The sequence below is a fragment of the Schistocerca americana genome, chromosome 2 (assembly GCF_021461395.2).
Source record: "Schistocerca americana isolate TAMUIC-IGC-003095 chromosome 2, iqSchAmer2.1, whole genome shotgun sequence".
Lineage (NCBI taxonomy): Eukaryota > Metazoa > Arthropoda > Insecta > Orthoptera > Acrididae > Schistocerca > Schistocerca americana.
In genome coordinates this window covers 522,691,876-522,711,590 of record NC_060120.1, presented here as the reverse complement: position 1 = coordinate 522,711,590, position 19,715 = coordinate 522,691,876, and the positions used below count along the sequence as shown (strand labels likewise).

Sequence of the window (19,715 nt, the reverse complement as noted above, 5' to 3'; positions counted from 1 at the left end):
AGAGCGCAGACATTCTTATATATATACCCTCCATTTTCTGGCACGATGCAGCGTCCCCTACAAATATTACGGCATCGCAACTGCAGGTGTATACGTCTTTAGTTTGCGAGGCGACTTCAGATGGCAGGATGTGGCCGCGTTGCTACCACGGGTGGCAACCAGGGGTTCTGTAACGCTGCAGATGGCGTCGTTCCAGTGGCACGGCGATGGTGTTGCCCAGAGTGCAGGTCTGGCCATCGGTGAGGAGCAGGAGCAGTCGGATGGCCGGCCAGAGAAGACACCATTTTTTCTGGCTTTTAACTATTTCATGTGTTATCCAGGAAAGGCAAGGACAAGCCACTGTGTCAGTCATAAGTCTCCGCAGTGTCCATCGGTGTCATCGTTCCAGTTAAAGTGTTAAGGCAGGAACAGGGTATTTGGATGGTCCATGGTTAGCATGAATGGATGTTGTGTATTTTGTATAATTAATATGCAGTTATACTTTGCCACTATTTATGTAAAGCTACAGATTAGGAAATGTGTTCTACAATTGATATATAACAGTTGAGGACATGAAAGAACAGTTTTATTGTGTCAGAATAAAACTATTAAAAGTCCAACAGAAAGATACAACAGGCTAAACCATGTTTAAAAAATAATTCTTCCACTCAGTTTGTAGCCTGGTTGTAAAGCTGATTTATTGCATATCTTGAAGCAATCAGAAAGTATCACAAAACAAGATATGCTGATTCCACCAGTTTTTCTTGCTAGTGAAAGAGGTAAGTTCTACACTCTTGGAATTTACTTCTTTCTGTGAAAATTGTTGATGTCTTCAGTCAACAGCTCAGCTATCTCGTCTTCACTCAATCCTAGATGAGTCAGCTCCTCCAGGATGAGCCGACACACTTGCAGTACTCCTAGTTCTTGGGACAGTCGGACAGGACTGGTTTACAAAGACTCTTTGGTTTCACCACGTAAACTACAATAAATAGAAGAAATATATTTTAATAGAGTTAGAAACTATGAATAGAAATATATACCATTATACATTTACTACTGATAACACAATGATATGTCATCAACTATTTACATGGCATGAATTTCATTTTTCGCTCTCTTATGGTGCCATAACAGTGAGATTGTGGAAGACCTCTAGGTACCAAACAGGCAACACAGTACTGTCAAAATAAACCCCACAGCACGAATATCTATTGCCTATTAAAATATCTCTTCGCTAAATGTTGAGACCAAAGCCCATGGAGAACTTCATGTACCTTTATATAATATAATTCGGATAGTAGAATGTCTGGCATTTGCAGATGATTTAGCCATACGCAGCAATAATACACAGGAGGCAAAGGAAGCATTGGAATGCTTGCATGAAATAGCTGCCAAAACAGGTCTGCAGGTATTTTACGAGAAGACACAATATATGGAACGACAGACCAACAAAATACACACCATGCATACGGTATATGGATCCGTAGAAAGAGTCGAAAAATTTAAGTATTTAGGGGAGTACATACAAATGGGAGGATCAAACAAGGCGGCTAACATGGAACGAACGAAGAAACTCCAGAAGGCATACAAACTCACATGGTCACATTATAATAAGAAAAGCATATCGAGGCAGGCCAAACTTAGGCACTACAAAACAGTTGTATTACCAGAAGCATTGTACGTGTCAGAAACAACCACAATTGGAGCATCAGGCATCATAGACACAGAAAAAATAGGACGCAAAATTCTCAGAAAAATATTTGGACCAATTCACAGAGATGGCATATGGATGAAGCGACCTACCAAAGAGCTGTACCAGCACACTGACAGACTAACAGACGCGATCAGAAAACGCAGATTAACTTTCTATGGGCACATACAGAGAATGGACAACAACCGACTTACAAAGAAAATTTTTGATGTAGTAAACAGCTCAAGCAAGAAAACAAATTGGTGTCATGAAATAGACGAAGACTTAAGGCAGATAGGGATCAACAGGCAAATGATAGGAGACAGGAAATACTTCAAAAACAAAGTTAGGAGTGCAAAATTTATTGTAAAGGAGAGAAAGAAGAAAGGAACATTATGGACAGAGCAAAGGAAACAGGAGCACAGCCAAAGGATGAAGAGATTTTGGGAAGAGAAGAGGAAGAAAGGAAAGAAGTGAAAATTGTGTCATCATGTGATTTTCGAGTTCAAACACTGTCCATAAGGGCAACAATGAAATGAATGAATGAATGAATAATTCGGATGGTAGAACTCAGATTCTACATCGTAGAAAGATAAAAAATGCATCACATTTAAGAGTCTAACAAATAACTGGAAAACAGGATTAAATATGTGCTGGAAATTGCTCTGAATAGTTTTGGTGAAGAATGTTAATGAGTTGCATTTTCGTAATGTGGCGTATCTTTCATTGTTCACGGAGAGGTAACATTTTACCGTTAAAGTGTAACGTAAGGATAAACATTTTCCCTTGATGGTTTGATCTAACTCATATTCTCACATTCACTTTGGAACCCTTCAAAAATTTTATAGTCAGCAGTTTGTGGTTATCTTGTCAACAATGGATACAAAATCGTGCTATGGAAAGTAACTTACCCTTCGGTAGTAGGTTGTAGCAAGAATACAGCTTCAGTGAATTGGCATACAAGTAGAACTTGTTGTCTGCCTGGACACAAATGGTATCGTCGTCTTCTTCCGCGTACGACGCCGCCACCAATGTTCTCACAGACGGGATGGTGGCGGACGGCTGTTCCTCACCCTGGATGGCGGCAGTGGTCGACTCTTCTGGTCGTCCGTATACCGCCGCAACTGCGACCAATGCTATAGAAAACAATGAACATTATTACAGATTGCAGCTTTGTCTACTGGCTGTTGGTGCAACTTTACCATCTAGCGCTCTGATACTATTGTCAGGTAATCTGATTGCCATGTGCTAGCTTGAATATACGCAGATAAAGTGCAACTCAAATGACTAGTGCCACAATTCTGCCACTTGCAAATCTATCTCCTCTGGATGGTAATGGTACTCTGTTGTCTGGTAGACTCTAAGTTGTACATATATCCTAAGTAATTGTTATTAGGAAAGCTGTAGCAGCAGATTACGGCATATTTGTGACACTTGTGTAGAATGCTAAAAGATGTTTTGTACCACAACACGAGACTGTTTTGGTACCTAATTGCTGATATAACTCAACATGTTGCTCTTAACAGAACAAAACGGATACTGGGAAAGATAATGTCAAGGGTACGACGAGAAAGTCTCACATGCCCACTACTGATCACAATACACTCGGTATAAAAGAAGTGCTGCATACTTAGAGAGGTAGTTTGGATCAAGCCATTAGAAATGTCCAGTACAAATGGGCTCAAAACGCTTTCCGTAAGAGCTATGAGCAGTTTGGGAAACTGTAAACCGTATTGATAGTTCTGGGTAGGTGCAGCACATACATTAATTCTAACTGAACCAGTATGTGTTGTGAACAGCTTGTGAAAACCATTTACATTGTGGTTTTTTCTCTACTTTTGCCATAATAACGGTAGCCTCTTATTACAAAGGCCAGTTCCAAACACCATATTGAGCATGACCTTTAGCGACGACTCACAAATGCAGGTCATATGTAATCCCCGAAGTCTCATGTATTTTTCAGCTACTGCCTTTGATGAGTTTATAACCATTTCTCGTAACTACATCTACTTATGAATTTTGTCATTAATTAAATTTCATCGAAATATAATGTATGCTGCATGAATAAATAAGAAATAATTACATAGATCGTTGTAATAAATAAGCTGCCAGAGACAAAAAAATTATGTTCAACTAACGCAAAGAATATATTTCACGGAAAAATAACATCGTTGTCGCGAACGCACGCAGTCCTAGAACAGAGGGCAGAGATGAGTTGCGAAGCGTCTATGGTGCGGTGGAGACATGTGTGACGGTCCGCAAATGCCAAATGGAGATTGTTATCGAAATGGTGTTACAATATGTATGTGGGCAGGCAAAATATAATTAAGTCAGGACGTGTGTGGACACACAACATGATCGCAAGAAGATGTTGGAATTAATGAAGACTGCTGTACGCATAAATTTTATTCAAGCTGCTGACTAATCAAGAGGAGCCTACCGCCAATACTGAATTTCGTAATAAGCATTACATCAGAAGCAACGCATCGCAAAGTAAGATATAGCCAGTATTTTTATAGCTCCATAACAGGCATGACAGCGCAATAGTAACTTTTTGGGACATTCTTCAAAGCAAACTTTACAGACCCAGGTCGATCAAACTATCTGACAATAAGATCAAACTGGAAGTGATTCAAATTCAATTCATATTTTATTGACAAAAGTATGCTGGCTAACTGACAGTCAAAGAAAGTTTACGAGTTTATGTTGTGTTCTGTAAATGACTTTATTGCATATGTGTACGTAGCATTAGCATTAGCAAATAACAGTTGGCATAAATGACGGTTTCTATGGCATCATTTTCGGAGTAACCGGTAAAGAACTGTACTCTGTTTTGGCCACGATTTAACATATTTTAAAACAGACAGCATTATAACGAATTACGTAATACAGCATAGCTTCTATGGACCGTTGCTAGTCGTTGCAGAATTATAATTAACATTATTGCATGTTAGATTTCAGTGTTCATGTTACACGTGTCTTCGCATCTGAGCTCACGCGAGTTCACTTCATTTTTTTGCCCCATTACCTTTCTTGCCCGGTACTTTCGTGATTAGCTGTTTATCAAATTTAACTTTTGCCCCTTTTTGTTGCTGACGACCTTTCTACTCAGCAATCTAAATTCGTGCAGACGACATTGGCATACCCAGTTACGGCTAACTAAAGCAAAACTTTATTTATTCACATTCTTTTAATTTATATCGTTGTTGCACTCAGTAATCACTCCAGTGTTAACGATCAGGTAGTAACTCACTACGATCTATCAGCAAACATTGATATTCGAATTAGGTGCCTTGTTTCCATTTACTATGGAACAGTAGGTACACCTGTCACAAAAAATATTTTTCTAGTTCAGGGACAATATGAATAGTACATGCTGCTACAAAACAACAAAATAACGACATCTCATTTGATTACTCATTACTTTATTACATTCTGTGGATGATTCGAGATAGCAAACAACTTATGTAGACATGATGTGTTTCAATTGAGCCAAGATGAACAGGTGCTCATGCCCATTAAGGTGTGCATTTCATAGTCCATGTGCAAAGGAATTTTTTCTTGTTTCCTTCCATACAAGCATCTCTCAAAATTGTGGCAGTGACCAATTCTTCTCCGAGTGTGTAAATAGATTTTCAAGCGAATTGCTGTCTTAGAAATCATGTAAAAAGAAGGTAGAAAAAAAATGTGTATCGTGAAAGAAAATTTATATATTCTGCCAATACTTACCAGCAACAAAGAACAGAGCAGCCTTCATTGCACTCGATAAGAAATACTACTGCTGCCGGTCTTAGATTTTCGTTTATATATGTTTAAACACCCAATGGCATCATCGAATGTTATCGTACCGTTCCTTTCTGATTTTCCGTTCCGGGAACTGTGGTGCAGCAACAAGCAGCAGATTGACTTTCCTTGTTTTTGGCAAGCTGCATTATCGTTCGCTCTGCCTTATTTATTACCAACGCTATTTCAACAACCGGGATAAAAAAGACGGGTTATCATACTGCACCGTTCACTTCCTTCTCATTCGACGTAGCCGCGCGGGGTAGCCGCGCTGTCTGAGTCTCCTTGTCACGGTCCCTGCGGATCCCCCCGTCGGAGGTACGAGTTCTCCCTCGGGCATGGGTGTATGTGTTGTCCATAGCGTAAGTTAGTTTAAGTACCGTGTAGGCTTAGGGACAGATGACCTCAGTAGTTTGGTCCCATAAGACGTTACCACAAATTTCCTAGTTTCATTCGATGTCATTGGAAGAAGACGGGTATCTGTCACTTCTCTCTCAATTCGGTGTCATTGTAGTAAAACCGAGAAAACAAAAAGACGTGTTTCCACGTAAGTTAAATGCCACAGAGCATCAACACAGCTGAGTTGATATGTCACACACGTCTTGTGGGCAGTCCCCGTTAAATGTGGATTGAGAAGAGAAAGCTCTAGTAAAAAAGTTAATTCCTAAATCAGCTCATAACGCTTTTTTTTTTAAATTAATACAAGACAGTTTACGCACAGGCTCTAAATGAAGATTCTTTTTCTATCAACGAAGCCTCTGATAATGCAGTAAGGCTCAAATCCTGAAGAAATGAAATGTATAGATGCCACCGATCGTTCATGCTATGTACTTTGCAATCCAAACAGCTTTCCATTTTGAAGATGAGAGACCTGTGCCTAGAGGATAGTACACCTACGAAATAAGTGCGGTGCGGTTATAAATATATGCACTGAAGCGCCAAAGAAACTGACGTAGGCATGCGTGTTAAAACACAGAGATATCTCAGGAGGGAGAATGCTGCGTTGCGGACAGCAACGCCTGTATAAGACAACATGTGTCTAATGCAGTTGTTAGATCGGTTACTACTGTTGAAATGGCAGGTTATCAAGATTTAAATGAATTTTAAAGCGGTGTTATATAGCCGGCGCTTATGCGGTGGGCCACTGCATCTCCGAGGTAGCGATGAAGTGAGGATTATCCCGTGCGACCATTTCACGATCGTACAGTGAATTTCAGGAATCCGATAAAACATCAAATCACCAACATCGCGACGGCTGGGGAACTGGGACAACAATGACTGAAGAGAATGTTTCAGCGTGACAGAACTGCAACACCTCCGCAAATTGATGCAGATTTCAGTGTAGGGCCATGAACAAGAGTCAGTGTGAGAGTGATTCAACGAAACTTCATCGACTTGGGCTTTCGGAGCCAAAGATCCATTCGCGTACACTTATGACTAAGCGGCTCAAAGCTTTGCGCTTCGCCTGGGACCGTCACCACCGACAGTGGAAGGCTTATGAGTGGAAATATGTTGCCTGGTCGGACGAGTCTCGTTTTACATTGTATGGAGTGGATGGACGTGTACGGGTACGGAGAAAATCTCATGAATCAATGGAACCAGTATGACAGCAGCGGACGTTCAAATTGATGGAGGCTCTGTAATGGTGTGGGACGTGGGCAGTTGGAGTGATATGGGAGGCGTGATACGTCTAGAAACGACTCTGACGGGTACCACGTACGTAAGCATCCTGTCAGATCACCTGCATCCATTCATGTCCATTGTGCGTTCCGATGGACTTCGGCAATTCTTTGGCTCTCCACTGTAATATATATATGACTAGATGAAATCTGTGAGCGCTCTGTCAGAGGGGCATGTTAGATTCTTTTACACACTCATTTTGCCTGTAACGGGTATGAAACAGACGCTTTCTGGCGACACTAAGGGTCGCTTGAAAGTAGAGACGAGTACTACTTTTTTCGGCTGATTCCAAGTAAACAATCAAAAACGTAATTGCAAATATCAGCATAAAAGTCGGAGCAAATGCTCCTCACGACTCTTCGGAGATCAGTTGTATACACATTTTAAGTGGTGAATCGATAGAGCGTTCCCATATTTAATCAAGTGCGACATTCGTTTTAACGAAATGTGTTAACAGGTCAGTGAAACCCGAGCTCCGAGCTAAACGCCCTCTCACCCCAAACCACTGACATTTCGATTTCAGTGGTATGAATCGAGAGCTAATAGGAGGTCAGGAAGTATGTCTTTTATGTTTTCTGATGAAAGTTGGTTGTGCATCACTGACAATGATGGCCGCTGAGGGCCTGCAACCAATTTGTGTGAATGCTATACACCCTGGACCTATACCGGGAGCCATGGTCATGGGTGCGATTTCGTATGTTGGCAGGAGCACTCTCGCGGTTATCCCAAGCAGCCTGAATCAAAATTTGTATGCCGATCTGTTGATTCGCCCTGTTGTCTTGCTATTACTGAATAGCATCCCATGGGTGATTTCCAACAGACTAACGCTAGCCTACACAGCACTATTGCAATATAACATGCTCTACAGAGTGTCGACATGTTGCCTTGGCCTGGTCCACCACCAGATCCGTCTCCAGTCGAGCACCATGAGACGACAACTCCGGATTCATTCACAGCCAGTATTAACCGTCCCTGTACAAACGAACCAAGAGCATAATGCATACACGCTTGCGTATTCACATTCAACATTCTGGCTGTTCCACCGGTTTCTAACGTATCAGCAATGGCTTGTTTCGCGGTTACGTTAACCTGCGATCGTACGAAGACAGACACTTCCGTACGTTGTCTAGTCAAATGTATTCCAGAATTTTCAATCCTCTACGTCAATAATTTCTGGTGTCGCGACTTTTTTCCCCAGTGTATATTAGATGCTACTCCAGTAGTAGATCAGTACTTTGTATATAGTTTGGATAAGCACGGATTTTGTTGATTGCTTATATAGAGGTCTTTCCCATTTCATTCATCTATGGAGTGTAGGTGGATTATTGGTCGTATGTATCTCAGCCAGCAGGCATGACCTTCATTTTATGCTCAAAGTATCTACGCCGATATATAAAGGGATGACAGACATTCACAGATTATATTGTATCCGTGCATAGGAATGACTAGGTTTCCACGGAAGATCTGGCGTCATTGACAGAACATTTGCCAGTGGAGACTCGTGGATGAGGTTTTTGGAATTCACTGACTATTTACACCACCTTTCATTTATGTAGTCTATGGATTAGACGTCGTCTGGTAGGACGACCTGATATGAATTCTGCTGGCTTGTGCGGTATTTTAGTACACATTGTACAAGATTTCTGTGAGCAATCAAAAGCATACACAACAATGGACCAATAATTAAAACTCCAGAAATGAGCCAACGAGACAGACCCGCTTCAAATTCGTACAGGTTCTACTATTGACATATTTATAGCACATCAGAGACGCATATTATAGCCCATTAAGTGTGTAGTCTAGAACTGCGTTTTGTGAACTGCATTCCCAAGAGGGCTCACAACCCTTTTGTGAAAAAATGGTATGCAAACATCGCGACCTGAGCCCTTGCAGTACTACCGTTACCTCTGGCAAGCTTCCGTTTGCTCGACAGCCGAGTGTTGTTGTAAGGTTGTTACTTTGATTTGCTATGACAGGTGTACAGATATTCAATAATAGTGGGTTAAAAGCTGTGAGCTGTCTGGGGAAGTTAATCTTGCATTACTAAGCAACTGTTTCACCAGACATCTAGTCTAGGTTTACCAAATTCCCAAACAGACTAACATTAATTATAATCTTTTAATAGTCATACAACAACCGGTAATATATATATATATATATATATATATATATATATATATATATATATATATATAACACTCCTGGAAATGGAAAAAAGAACACATTGACACCGGTGTGTCAGACCCACCATACTTGCTCCGGACACTGCGAGAGGGCTGTACAAGCAATGATCACACGCAGGGCACAGCGGACACACCAGGAACCGCGGTGTTGGTCGTCGAATGGCCCTAGTTGCGCAGCATTTGTGCACCGCCGCCGTCAGTGTCAACCAGTTTGCCGTGGCATACGGAGCTCCATCGCAGTCTTTAACACTGGTAGCATGCCGCGACAGCGTGGACGTGAACCGTATGTGCAGTTGACGGACTTTGAGCGAGGGCGTATAGTGGGCATGCGGGAGGCCGGGTGGACGTACCGCCGAATTGCTCAACACGTGGGGCGTGAGGTCTCCACAGTACATCGATGTTGTTGCCAGTGGTCGGCGGAAGGTGCACGTACCCGTCGACCTGGGACCGGACCGCAGCGACGCACGGATGCACGCCAAGACCGTAGGATCCTACGCAGTGCCGTAGGGGACCGCACCGCCACTTCCCAGCAAATTAGGGACACTGTTGCTCCTGGGGTATCGGCGAGGACCTTTCGCAACCGTCTCCATGAAGCTGGGCTATGGTCCCGCACACCGTTAGGCCGTCTTCCGCTCACGCCCCAACATCGTGCAGCCCGCCTCCAGTGGTGTCGCGACAGGCGTGAATGGAGGGACGAATGGAGACGTGTCGTCTTCAGCGATGAGAGTCGCTTCTGCCTTGGTGCCAATGATGGTCGTATGCGTGTTTGGCGCCGTGCAGGTGAGCGCCACAATCAGGACCGCATACGACCGAGGCACACATGGCCAACACTCGGCATCATGGTGTGGGGAGCGATCTCCTACACTGGCCGTACACCACTGGTGATCGTCGAGGGGACACTGAATAGTGCACGGTACATCCAAACCGTCATCGAACCCATCGTTCTACCATTCCTAGACCGGCAAGGGAACTTGCTGTTCCAACAGGACAATGCACGTCCGCATGTATCCCGTACCAACCAACGTGCTCTAGAAGGTGTAAGTCAACTACCCTGGCCAGCAAGATCTCCGGATCTGTCCCCCATTGAGCATGTTTGGGACTGGATGAAGCGTCGTCTCACGCGGTCTGCACGTCCAGCACGAACGCTGGTCCAACTGAGGCGCCAGGTGGAAATGGCATGGCAAGCCGTTCCACAGGACTACATCCAGCATCTCTACGATCGTCTCCATGGGAGAATAGCAGCCTGCATTGCTGCGAAAGGTGGATATACACTGTACTAGTGCCGACATTGTACATGCTCTGTTGCCTGTGTCTATGTGCCTGTGGTTCTGTCAGTGTGATCATGTGATGTATCTGACCCCAGGAATGTGTCAATAAAGTTTCCCCTTCCTGGGACAATGAATTCACGGTGTTCTTATTTCAATTTCCAGGAGTGTATATTCATGATGTTGTAAGGATTGACATATGAGAATTGAAGCGCAGTACACACACCACACATACGAGCTTCTGTCGCTGCACAATCAGCATACTTGCTAGATCGCTATTCAGCTATCCAGAGGTCTCTGTGAGCACAGCCGAGAGGATTTGACACCAAAATTGCACCCAACAGCCGACTAGCTGGATTCTCTCCTTGTACCCGTCTGTTGCACGACATTAAGCACAACTTCCGATCGCATAATACGTGAAGACGACTTTGGTCCTCTGGCCATGGCACACTGCATGACAAGCAGGTGTGTCATGCAGTTACACCCTGGGACAGACCCTCCAGGAGATGCTCTTTTCAAGGAACACTATGGAGAACTGATATTTGAAGATGACTACTAAATGATTCTACTTGTACCAACACATATTTCACGTAACGACCACAAAGACCAGCTACAAGATACTAACGCTCCCATAGAGGTTTATAGCAGTCTTTTTCTCTCTCGCTGTTTTTGCAAGTGGGATCGGAAAGGAAATGCCTAGTAGTGATACAAGCACATCATCTGCCAAGGCTTGCGAAGTATACCGATATAGATGTAAATTTAGCCTACTTATAAAGATGTCGGTCCCACCATTTATAGACAGACAAACCTCATGTTGCCCGTTATTTGTCAAGGAAGCAAAAGAACTTCTCCTGCTGATTGTCTCTCTATAAAAACCTTTGGGTTATAATATTCATAACAATACAGAAACATAGCACCTAAATTTCTTTGCTATCTAATGATTGTCTATACATATTCCCTGCACTTGTCCTACACTGCTTTTTCACAGTTCTACGATTACTGTGCTAGAGATACGAAAGTATAAGGGTGTCAGAATCATTTATGACTGCGTAGTGTTCCGTGAGAGAAATGTCACTTTTCTTCAATTTGTGCATAACTCCATAATACGAATCTATCAGTAACACAGAGCTTCCATTAAACTGTTGCACGAAAACTACAGTATCACACATCATACACTGATCAGCCAGAACATTATGACCACCTAGTTAATAGCCAACTTTATCATGGATAACAATTGTTACGTTTCATGGCATGAAAGCAGTAAGGCGTTTGTAGGTAAATGTATAGGGTTGGCACAACTTCTGCCCATACAAGTCACCTAATTCCTGCAAATTCGGGTGATGGGGGCAATGAGCTCTGACGCCATGTTCAGTCACGTCCCAGACTTGTAAGATTGGTTTCAGACCTGGCACGTCGGTGGGCCGGCACTTCAACTTGATCTCGCCACAGCGTTCCTGAAACCACTCCATCACACTCCTAGCATTGTGACATGGCGTTTTATCTTGTTGGAGTGTGCCAATGCAGTTGTAAAACATGATCGTCATGAAGGACTGTACATGGTCAGCAACCAGCGTGGTTACTCCTAGGCCATCATGGTGCCTTGCACGAGCTCCACTGAACCCATGGATGCCCACGTGAATGTTTCCCAGCATAATGGAGCCGACACGGCTGGGCTCCAGCCCTCAGTACAAATGTCAACGAGCTGGTACTCTCGAAGACGACTGATTCGTGTACTTCCATCAACATGATGAAGGTTATCGGGATTCATCAGACCAAGCAACCCTCTGCCACTGCACCAGCGTCAAGTGCCGATGGTCACATGCCCATTTCAGTCGTAGACGCTGATGTAGTGGTGTTAACTCTGGAACATGCATGAGTTGTTGGCTGCAGAGGTCCACAGTTAGGAGCTTGTGTACAAGATCGCCAATCTAGGAGATCTCGTGTTCCTTTAACTTTAGCATGCCTTTTTCGTTGTTTCTGCAACACGGTTCTAATTTGTTTTATGTACCAAGCGTTATCAGCACCGTCCTTTGTTAAATTATTTGGCACGAATTTTTAAATTTCTCTCGAACTATTTCTTTGAATTCAAGACACATCTGGTCTACACTTACAATGCTAATTTGGAACAAGTGAAGATCGACTCTGAGGAAGGCATTGAAAAAAGGTGACATATTTGTCACGAGACACTATGCTGTCAATGAAAACTCTGTCACCATTACACTGTCATATTTCTGGCGTAGTAACCATAGAAACATAATAAAGGAGATTAGGCCACGTACAGGGTGACATTTGTAGGCACTCATTCGATATCGATGAATTGTAGGTGCTATGTGTCTGAATTCCTTTGTGCAGTCCACATACAATTTACATGGCTGTGACTATCATCCTATAAGACAGTGCAGTAGTTTTCTAGTTGTGGTAGCTTTCTACATAGTCAGTGATGGGCAGAGGACTAGACAGTCTGCTGAAATGGTTCAAATGGCTCTGAGCAATATGGGACTTAACTTCTGAGGTCTTCAGTCTCCTAGAACTTGGAATAACTATTACTCGTTTACTCGTTGAAATCAGGTGGATTCAAACGTTATATATCAAAGACAAGAAGAAACTTGAGAATATAGTATGTATGTTATACTCTGACGAAAGGAGAAAATTGAGCTCTATACCGCTTTATTCGAGGTTTGTGAGTAAACTAATTACAGCCTCTGACATACCTCTCATGAACTGACTGCAGCGAGAAAACTGGAGGTTCACATGACGTTTTCATTGAGAGACGATCTGCAGCAGGTGTTCTGTCTTTTGTATTCTTGATAAATAGGAGACAATATATTTCCATTGGTTTCTATTGATCTGACGAAGACTTAGGCAATACTTCCTTAATAGGTTTTACAAACACAGCAGGATGATTTTTTCATGGGTTGTGATAACCTCGAACTGTCGCTGCTTCAATAGACATTCATCTAACAAAACGGCAACTCCCACCCTGTATGGAACACAGTTATGTGACACATTTATTTCACCACTTTGCATTCTTTCAGACAGCGCCAGACTAATATAGTCACCACGCCCTACTAACTGATGGCGGCATGTCATGAACCATTTCTTTGACAGCAGACAATACTAGCTTATATCACTAATTTGAGAAGTGGTATTGAAAAGCCTTTCAGGCAACTCTTTACTTAAATTAGCTTTGATTTCATTTAACTTTGACCTGAGTGGTTCATCTGAAGTTCCTCTCTCAGATAACAGATCAGAAGAGGACCTTTGCCCAACAAGCTGTAAGTCTTAATATAGTTTTTCATTCATCTGAGTGCCTATATGCAAAATCAACTTTTAAAAGTACTGTGAATAATTTTTCCCTCTGCATGTGAAACTGTTTCTTTAACTTATAACTTTCCCTCTACTGTTCAAACTGTTTCTTTAACATAACGTCTTTTCCAGAAGTGAACTTATCGGCTTTTCCATTTACCTCCTGAACATATCCTTTTATATAACTTATTCCACCTATTAATTTTCGTATGGCCTTGGTATTGCCATGGTATTCAAAAATCGTTTTCACCATTGCCTTTAAACTTCGACATATTGCCGTAAATGGGTACTGAGTATGGCTAGCCAATTTGTTCACTCTCAGCCTTTGACTCCAATTCACGCCCCTGACGAGACAATATTTTTGCCGGTCGCATCAACGAATTCTCTACCTTCAGGGTACGATTCTACGTGATTATGTTTTTCAGATTAAATTTTTATTTTTTTTCTATTTTTGCCATAATACGGAGATGGCTATAATTACATGGGCAAATTACATATATTAGTGTAATAACAGCACACAAGCAATGTTAATTAAAAATGGGCACCTTTCACTAAGAATTTCAAACAATGTAACAGCACTGTACCATGTTGCATATTCGCTACACATAGTCAGCTAACTTGCACAACATAACTATGTAACAGTGGCAATTAATTCACAAATAACTCAAATAATCCAAGTTTGATTGAATATGGGCTGTCAATGATTAATTATATAATTAATTATATGCATAAATTAAGTAAATAAGTAATGTTGTCCTTACCTCGAACGTTTTGACGTAAAGAAAAACACATAATTTCAAAAAATTATAACATCTTTTTCTTCGGCTTCAGTCCGTTTCCGCCAATATTTTAGAGTTTTCGTTCAGTACAAGAAACAGAGAAAAACAAGTTTTAATAACGTAATGGCAATAAAAATTCGTATACATAATATTTATAAACTGTGCTGTAAGACGGTCGACAGTGTAATATATCACCTCACTTCCCCCCCCCCCCCCCCCCTCCCCCCTTGGGTTTTGTTATTTTAAGATTGTTCATTAGACCTAATGTTATTAAGAAAAGCATACATCACACTGCGAAGAAGAAAAGAGAACACGTAATTATAAAATTTAGGAAGATGACGTTGATTCTTTCACTTTTTTCTTACTGTCTAATAGATCCTGCAAGATATTGCGAGTTTGATTTCATTTTCATGAACAATTAGCAGCAGTCCAAGAAGTAGTCGTTGGAATGAAAAGAGTTTGATGACAACATATCGTCTTGGTGTTAACTGACAAAGTAAACTGATAGTGTTTGTAATAATAACGAAACTTCGTTTACAAACATTGATTGCAGTTTCAACTTACTATGTTGAGTTCAGAATACGATAGAGCGCTTACTGGGTCCGATCGTCACGTTACTAAACAGGCTGCTTCAATCTGAACAGAATGCAGGACTATGCACTATACTGCAAAGTAAATAGGAAATAAATCAAGTTGAATTACTGTGTCACAGTATAACTCAAGTTACAGGAATGACACAACCCACTGGCAGCAAGGAAGAAAGAAACCACTATAATCTATTACTCTAGAAAAACAAAATATCAGAATGTTTTTCTCAGGCAAAGTGTGTACAAAGATGACATTTATCATCACCGATTTCACTGTTAGGTTAAATAATTTGCTGCAGATGCTAACAGAAAAAAAAATCAAGGGACAAACCCTCACAAGATCTTACTACCGAAATTAACTGACGACATTGCAGGACATTCTCAAGACAAAACTTCGCGGGGTGGATTTACATAGGAATCTTCTTTTAGTTAATACAACTTCGCTCTCCTCTGGTAAAATCCTGATATGGTAAGCAGTGTCATGTTTCTCTTCGTTCGGATGAAGAATCCGTTTTGCTGCAGGCATTTCCAGAGACACGAGAGGATTTACGAGGTGCTACCGTTTCATGAACAGCCAAAATGCAGACTTCTACAACCATACATCCTAGGGCACACTGTGTCGCAGATGTAGAAGACGAACACAAAGTTCTAAATCGCAGCATGACTTGTGCTCTTCTTGTAGCGAAAGATTGTCGCGCTGTCTTGGGAGCCTTGTCACGGTCCATGCGGCTCCACCCGTCGGAGGTTCGAGTCCTCCATCAGGCATGGGTGTGTGTGTTGCCCATAGCGTAAGTTAGTTTAACTTAGTAGTGTGTGGGCTTAGGGACCGATGACCTCAGCAGTTTGGTCCCATAAGACCTTACTACAAATTGCCAGTTTTCGACTTTGTATCTGATAACTGTACTATCGTAGTTGCTGTATCCTGCGTGGAAACCAATAAATATCAGGACAGTTCAATTGCTGTAATATAGGCTATATGCTATTTGTAAGAGTATATGTGGATGCTTTGTTACAGTAAGAAAATATTCCTGTCTTTGTGCCAATACAAACAGAAAGAAGTATGCTAGCAAATGAATGGACAACAGAAGTAGCGTTATATAGTAAGAAATGATATCAAGTGTCAGTTTACATTTCACACATTTTAGATACAGTACATATTCATTCCAAATACGTATTACAAATTCTGTTAGCATCCTGTCACAAATCCCACTATAATATTCGATGTTGCACACAACGACACATGTATTTTCACCGTTCCCAACTGGTGGACTGCGTGTCTGAGTGAGACAGTGTTGTCTCCTGGATAGTTAGCCTTGCGGGTCTGTTTCGTAGAGTAGGTCAGTGACTTTGTGTTGTGTTAAGATGCCAAATGGTTGTGCAAACATCAAGTACAATTGATATCAGGGTCTCCTCAACATTCGGAAACGGTGTAAGGATCACGAGAGTCTATTTTAATGTTTTGAGCTACAAGGCTTTGTAGTCGTGAATTTCAAAACAGTTTGAGAACTTTACGACGAATTTTTCTTCCTGAAATGTTACGCTCGTGGCTTTGTGAATTCAGTGGTCTACAGTGCACGGTACAGAATCACTCTTTTACCCATTGGAATATTTGTGCGTTTGTGTACATCACATGCCCATTCAATGAGCACAATTACGTTTTCGGTGCGACTGTAAGGTTATATAATAAAATATTTTCAAATCATTGGAATTTCCTTGCTTTTATGTTCCAGTGTTAACCATTTGTCACCGAGCTGTTCTTTGTTACTGGTAGCAATTCATTCCACTTTGATTCAGAAATGATGTTCATGTCGCTGAGTTCTTTCTACGATCCACAAGACGCTAATTGTACTGTAACCAATCATCTCTGTTCTTCTCAGCACACCAGGGCACAATATAAGTCAGTTGTTGTTAATGTAGGTGAGGCACCGCTTTATGTTTTCATATAAAGTCTTGTATTGTAAACTACGATAACAATCTGAATAAAATCTGCCTCGTGCACAAAGCTGAGCTATAGCCGCAGTTACATACATGTACTTCAAGTAAATTCAGGTGTTTATTGCAACTTGTCGGTTCTGTGCATATCAATTAATTCGTTACCGTGTCCATTATAAACGCGTTGCGCAAAGTGAGTCCCTCTCGTATCAGGTCATGTTTAATTGATGATTAATTGAGGCCACGCTAGCACATAAATTCGTGGGTCTAAGCTTTCTATAAGAATTTTAGAAGACGAAACTTATACTGTTTAGCAAGTCATCGACTTATCTCTCATATGAGATAATCAAACAAGCCCTAGGCAATGAACATTTTGCCCAGACTGTATTTTCCATAAATGAGAATGAAAATACCTCCAATACTTTGCTTCTGACCGACCGGGTGTTCAGAAGGTTTGCATTTTTCACTACTGAACAACGATTTGGTACACTTTGTCGTCTCGTGATATTTGTTCTAAGTCAACTCTGCTCCACTGTGTGTTGGATGTCTTACAAACTGCCCACACTACATTGCAGAGAATAAAAACCAAAGGAAAAAAACTACCCTTCCTGGGAGTGAATGAGGCTTTCTTTTTAAAATATGTCTTCCGTCGTTTTAGATCACTAAGGCCTAGGGGTAGAGATTTTCGCTAGAAATCAAAGTGTCTTTGGTTCTGGTTTCGAACCCAGTCAGCGAGTAAAATTTTGATGAAAATCATTAGCAGAGATGGCCACAGATTTCCAGTGTAAAAGTCAGCCTAGTTCTGCCAACAGCATTATAAAAAGTGGGCGGAGAAGAAAAGTGAGATCTGGGCAACCTCTTGTGTTTTGGGTGGAAGCTGTCCCTAAAAGGCTGAAGAATCAGCGATGAACAACGGCATAAGAATGGAGAAGCCAATAGAAACCACTACGTTATGTACGTCCACAAACACGTCGCCTGTAATTCAAAGAGTGTCATGATAATCTCTCCATCGGCAAGATATTCTAGAGCAGTCGCTTATGAGTCGGAGCGTGGAATATCAGATGTTTGAACATTGTGGATAGGAAGCCTAATTCTAGTTACAGTGAGGATAAGTGAAGAGAATTGCAAACACGAGAACAGTGTCATTTCAGCGGCAGCAGAAAATGTTATCAAGGTAATAGGTTTCATCATGAACAGAAAGGACTATTCTCATCTGAATCAATAGTAATTAAGTGTCAACAAAAATATTTCAGGTATATAAGACGACATCGCAAGAAGAAGAAGGAGAGACAGTAAAAGTATATGAGGACTTTGAACAGGTAATCCAGTATGTAAAGGGAAATTAAAATGTAATAGTCATGGAGGGCAGCACCGCTGTAGTAGGTAAGGAAAGACAAGAAAGAGTTAAAGGAGAAAATGGGTGTGGTAGTAGGAACGTGTCAAGTGAAAGCCCGTCTGACTTCTGCAATCAATATCAGTTTGTAATAGCTAATACCCCGCTCAAGAATCACAAGTGGATTGACTCTAGTTGAATTACTCATGGTACGTTGAGAAGCTCCAGAAATCAGGTATTAGATTCGAAGTGTACACAGGAGCAGATATACATTCAGGCCGTAATTTAATAATGGTGGATAGCGCATTGTACTTTAAGCGTATTGGTCGCAGAAATCGAGGTTGAAACAAGTGGGCTACTGAAGTACCGGTAGTGAGGAATGGTGTGGGTTTGGAGTCAGTGAGCAATGTATAGTTCTAAAGTTGGCAAACGCGGAAGTAGCACCAACATAGATACAAACAAGGGAACTGTAAAGAGACCGTAGGTAAGACAAAAAAAACTTCTTCTGATCAACGGAAAAACAAAGTACATAAATGATCTGGGAATGGCCACACTGTAGCAAAATTACTGATTTAGCAATGAAAGAAATGGCAAGTGCCGGGGAACTGCGGAGAAATGTCTGCAAGAAATATGTGGAGAAATTGGAAAAGAAAATGTCGTCAGAAGGACAGCTGCCACATCCAAAAAACTCATAACACCCCTTGTTGTAATTAAATACAATACCAGTAACAATAACATGAAACGGAAATTCTACACTTAAACACAGAGAGAAGAGCATGTACGTCGAAAGACTACATTTATCCCTCGAGCAGGTGCGCCTGTGTATAAAGTGTGCCAAGGACAAATAATATTGTTTTGTACGACCCATTGTTGTTTTGTAATTGAGAGACAATACTTTTTCCTTCATTCTTGCTTCACGTAACACAGTGATAAACTATGTTGTCCTACAACCAAGTGAGGAGTATTAATAAAAAATAACAGCGAGCTAGGCGAGAAAAAAATTACGATCCGTGCAAGGAAATGTGCCAGATACACAGCTAACATCACAATACCATAATGAGACAATTTTCTATGAGATAGTAACTGATTAGGCGTTTGGCTGAGATCTGATGCAATAGCATTGTTTAATGCTCAGAGTGGTTTATTAATGTGGGGTAATACATGTATGCAGCAACACAATTATAAAATGATAGTTCCT

At 41.4% G+C, this 19,715-nt stretch overlaps 1 protein-coding gene across 1 annotated transcript; it reads right to left on the bottom strand.

Moving 5' to 3' along the window:
• Positions 1-829: 829 nt before the first annotated feature.
• LOC124595933 lies at positions 830-5,514 on the bottom strand. Its single transcript, XM_047134852.1, has 3 exons — positions 5,399-5,514; positions 2,581-2,805; positions 830-958 (listed from the first exon to the last, which is right to left on the bottom strand). Exons 1-3 carry the CDS (start codon positions 5,424-5,426, stop codon positions 897-899), a joined length of 315 nt encoding a protein of 104 aa, XP_046990808.1. The 5' UTR covers positions 5,427-5,514; the 3' UTR covers positions 830-896.
• Positions 5,515-19,715: the final 14,201 nt, after the last annotated feature.

Bases quoted from the DNA above. Each gene is read 5' to 3' on its own strand.
- LOC124595933 (XM_047134852.1), bottom strand. From the start codon at position 5,426: ATGAAGGCTGCTCTGTTCTTTGTTGCTG. The intron at 2,806-5,398 runs GTAAGTATTGGC...TGTTTTCTATAG, and splicing joins TGCTCTGTTCTTTGTTGCTG to CATTGGTCGCAGTTGCGGCG. The intron at 959-2,580 runs GTAAGTTACTTT...TATTTATTGTAG, and splicing joins CTACAACCTACTACCGAAGG to TTTACGTGGTGAAACCAAAG.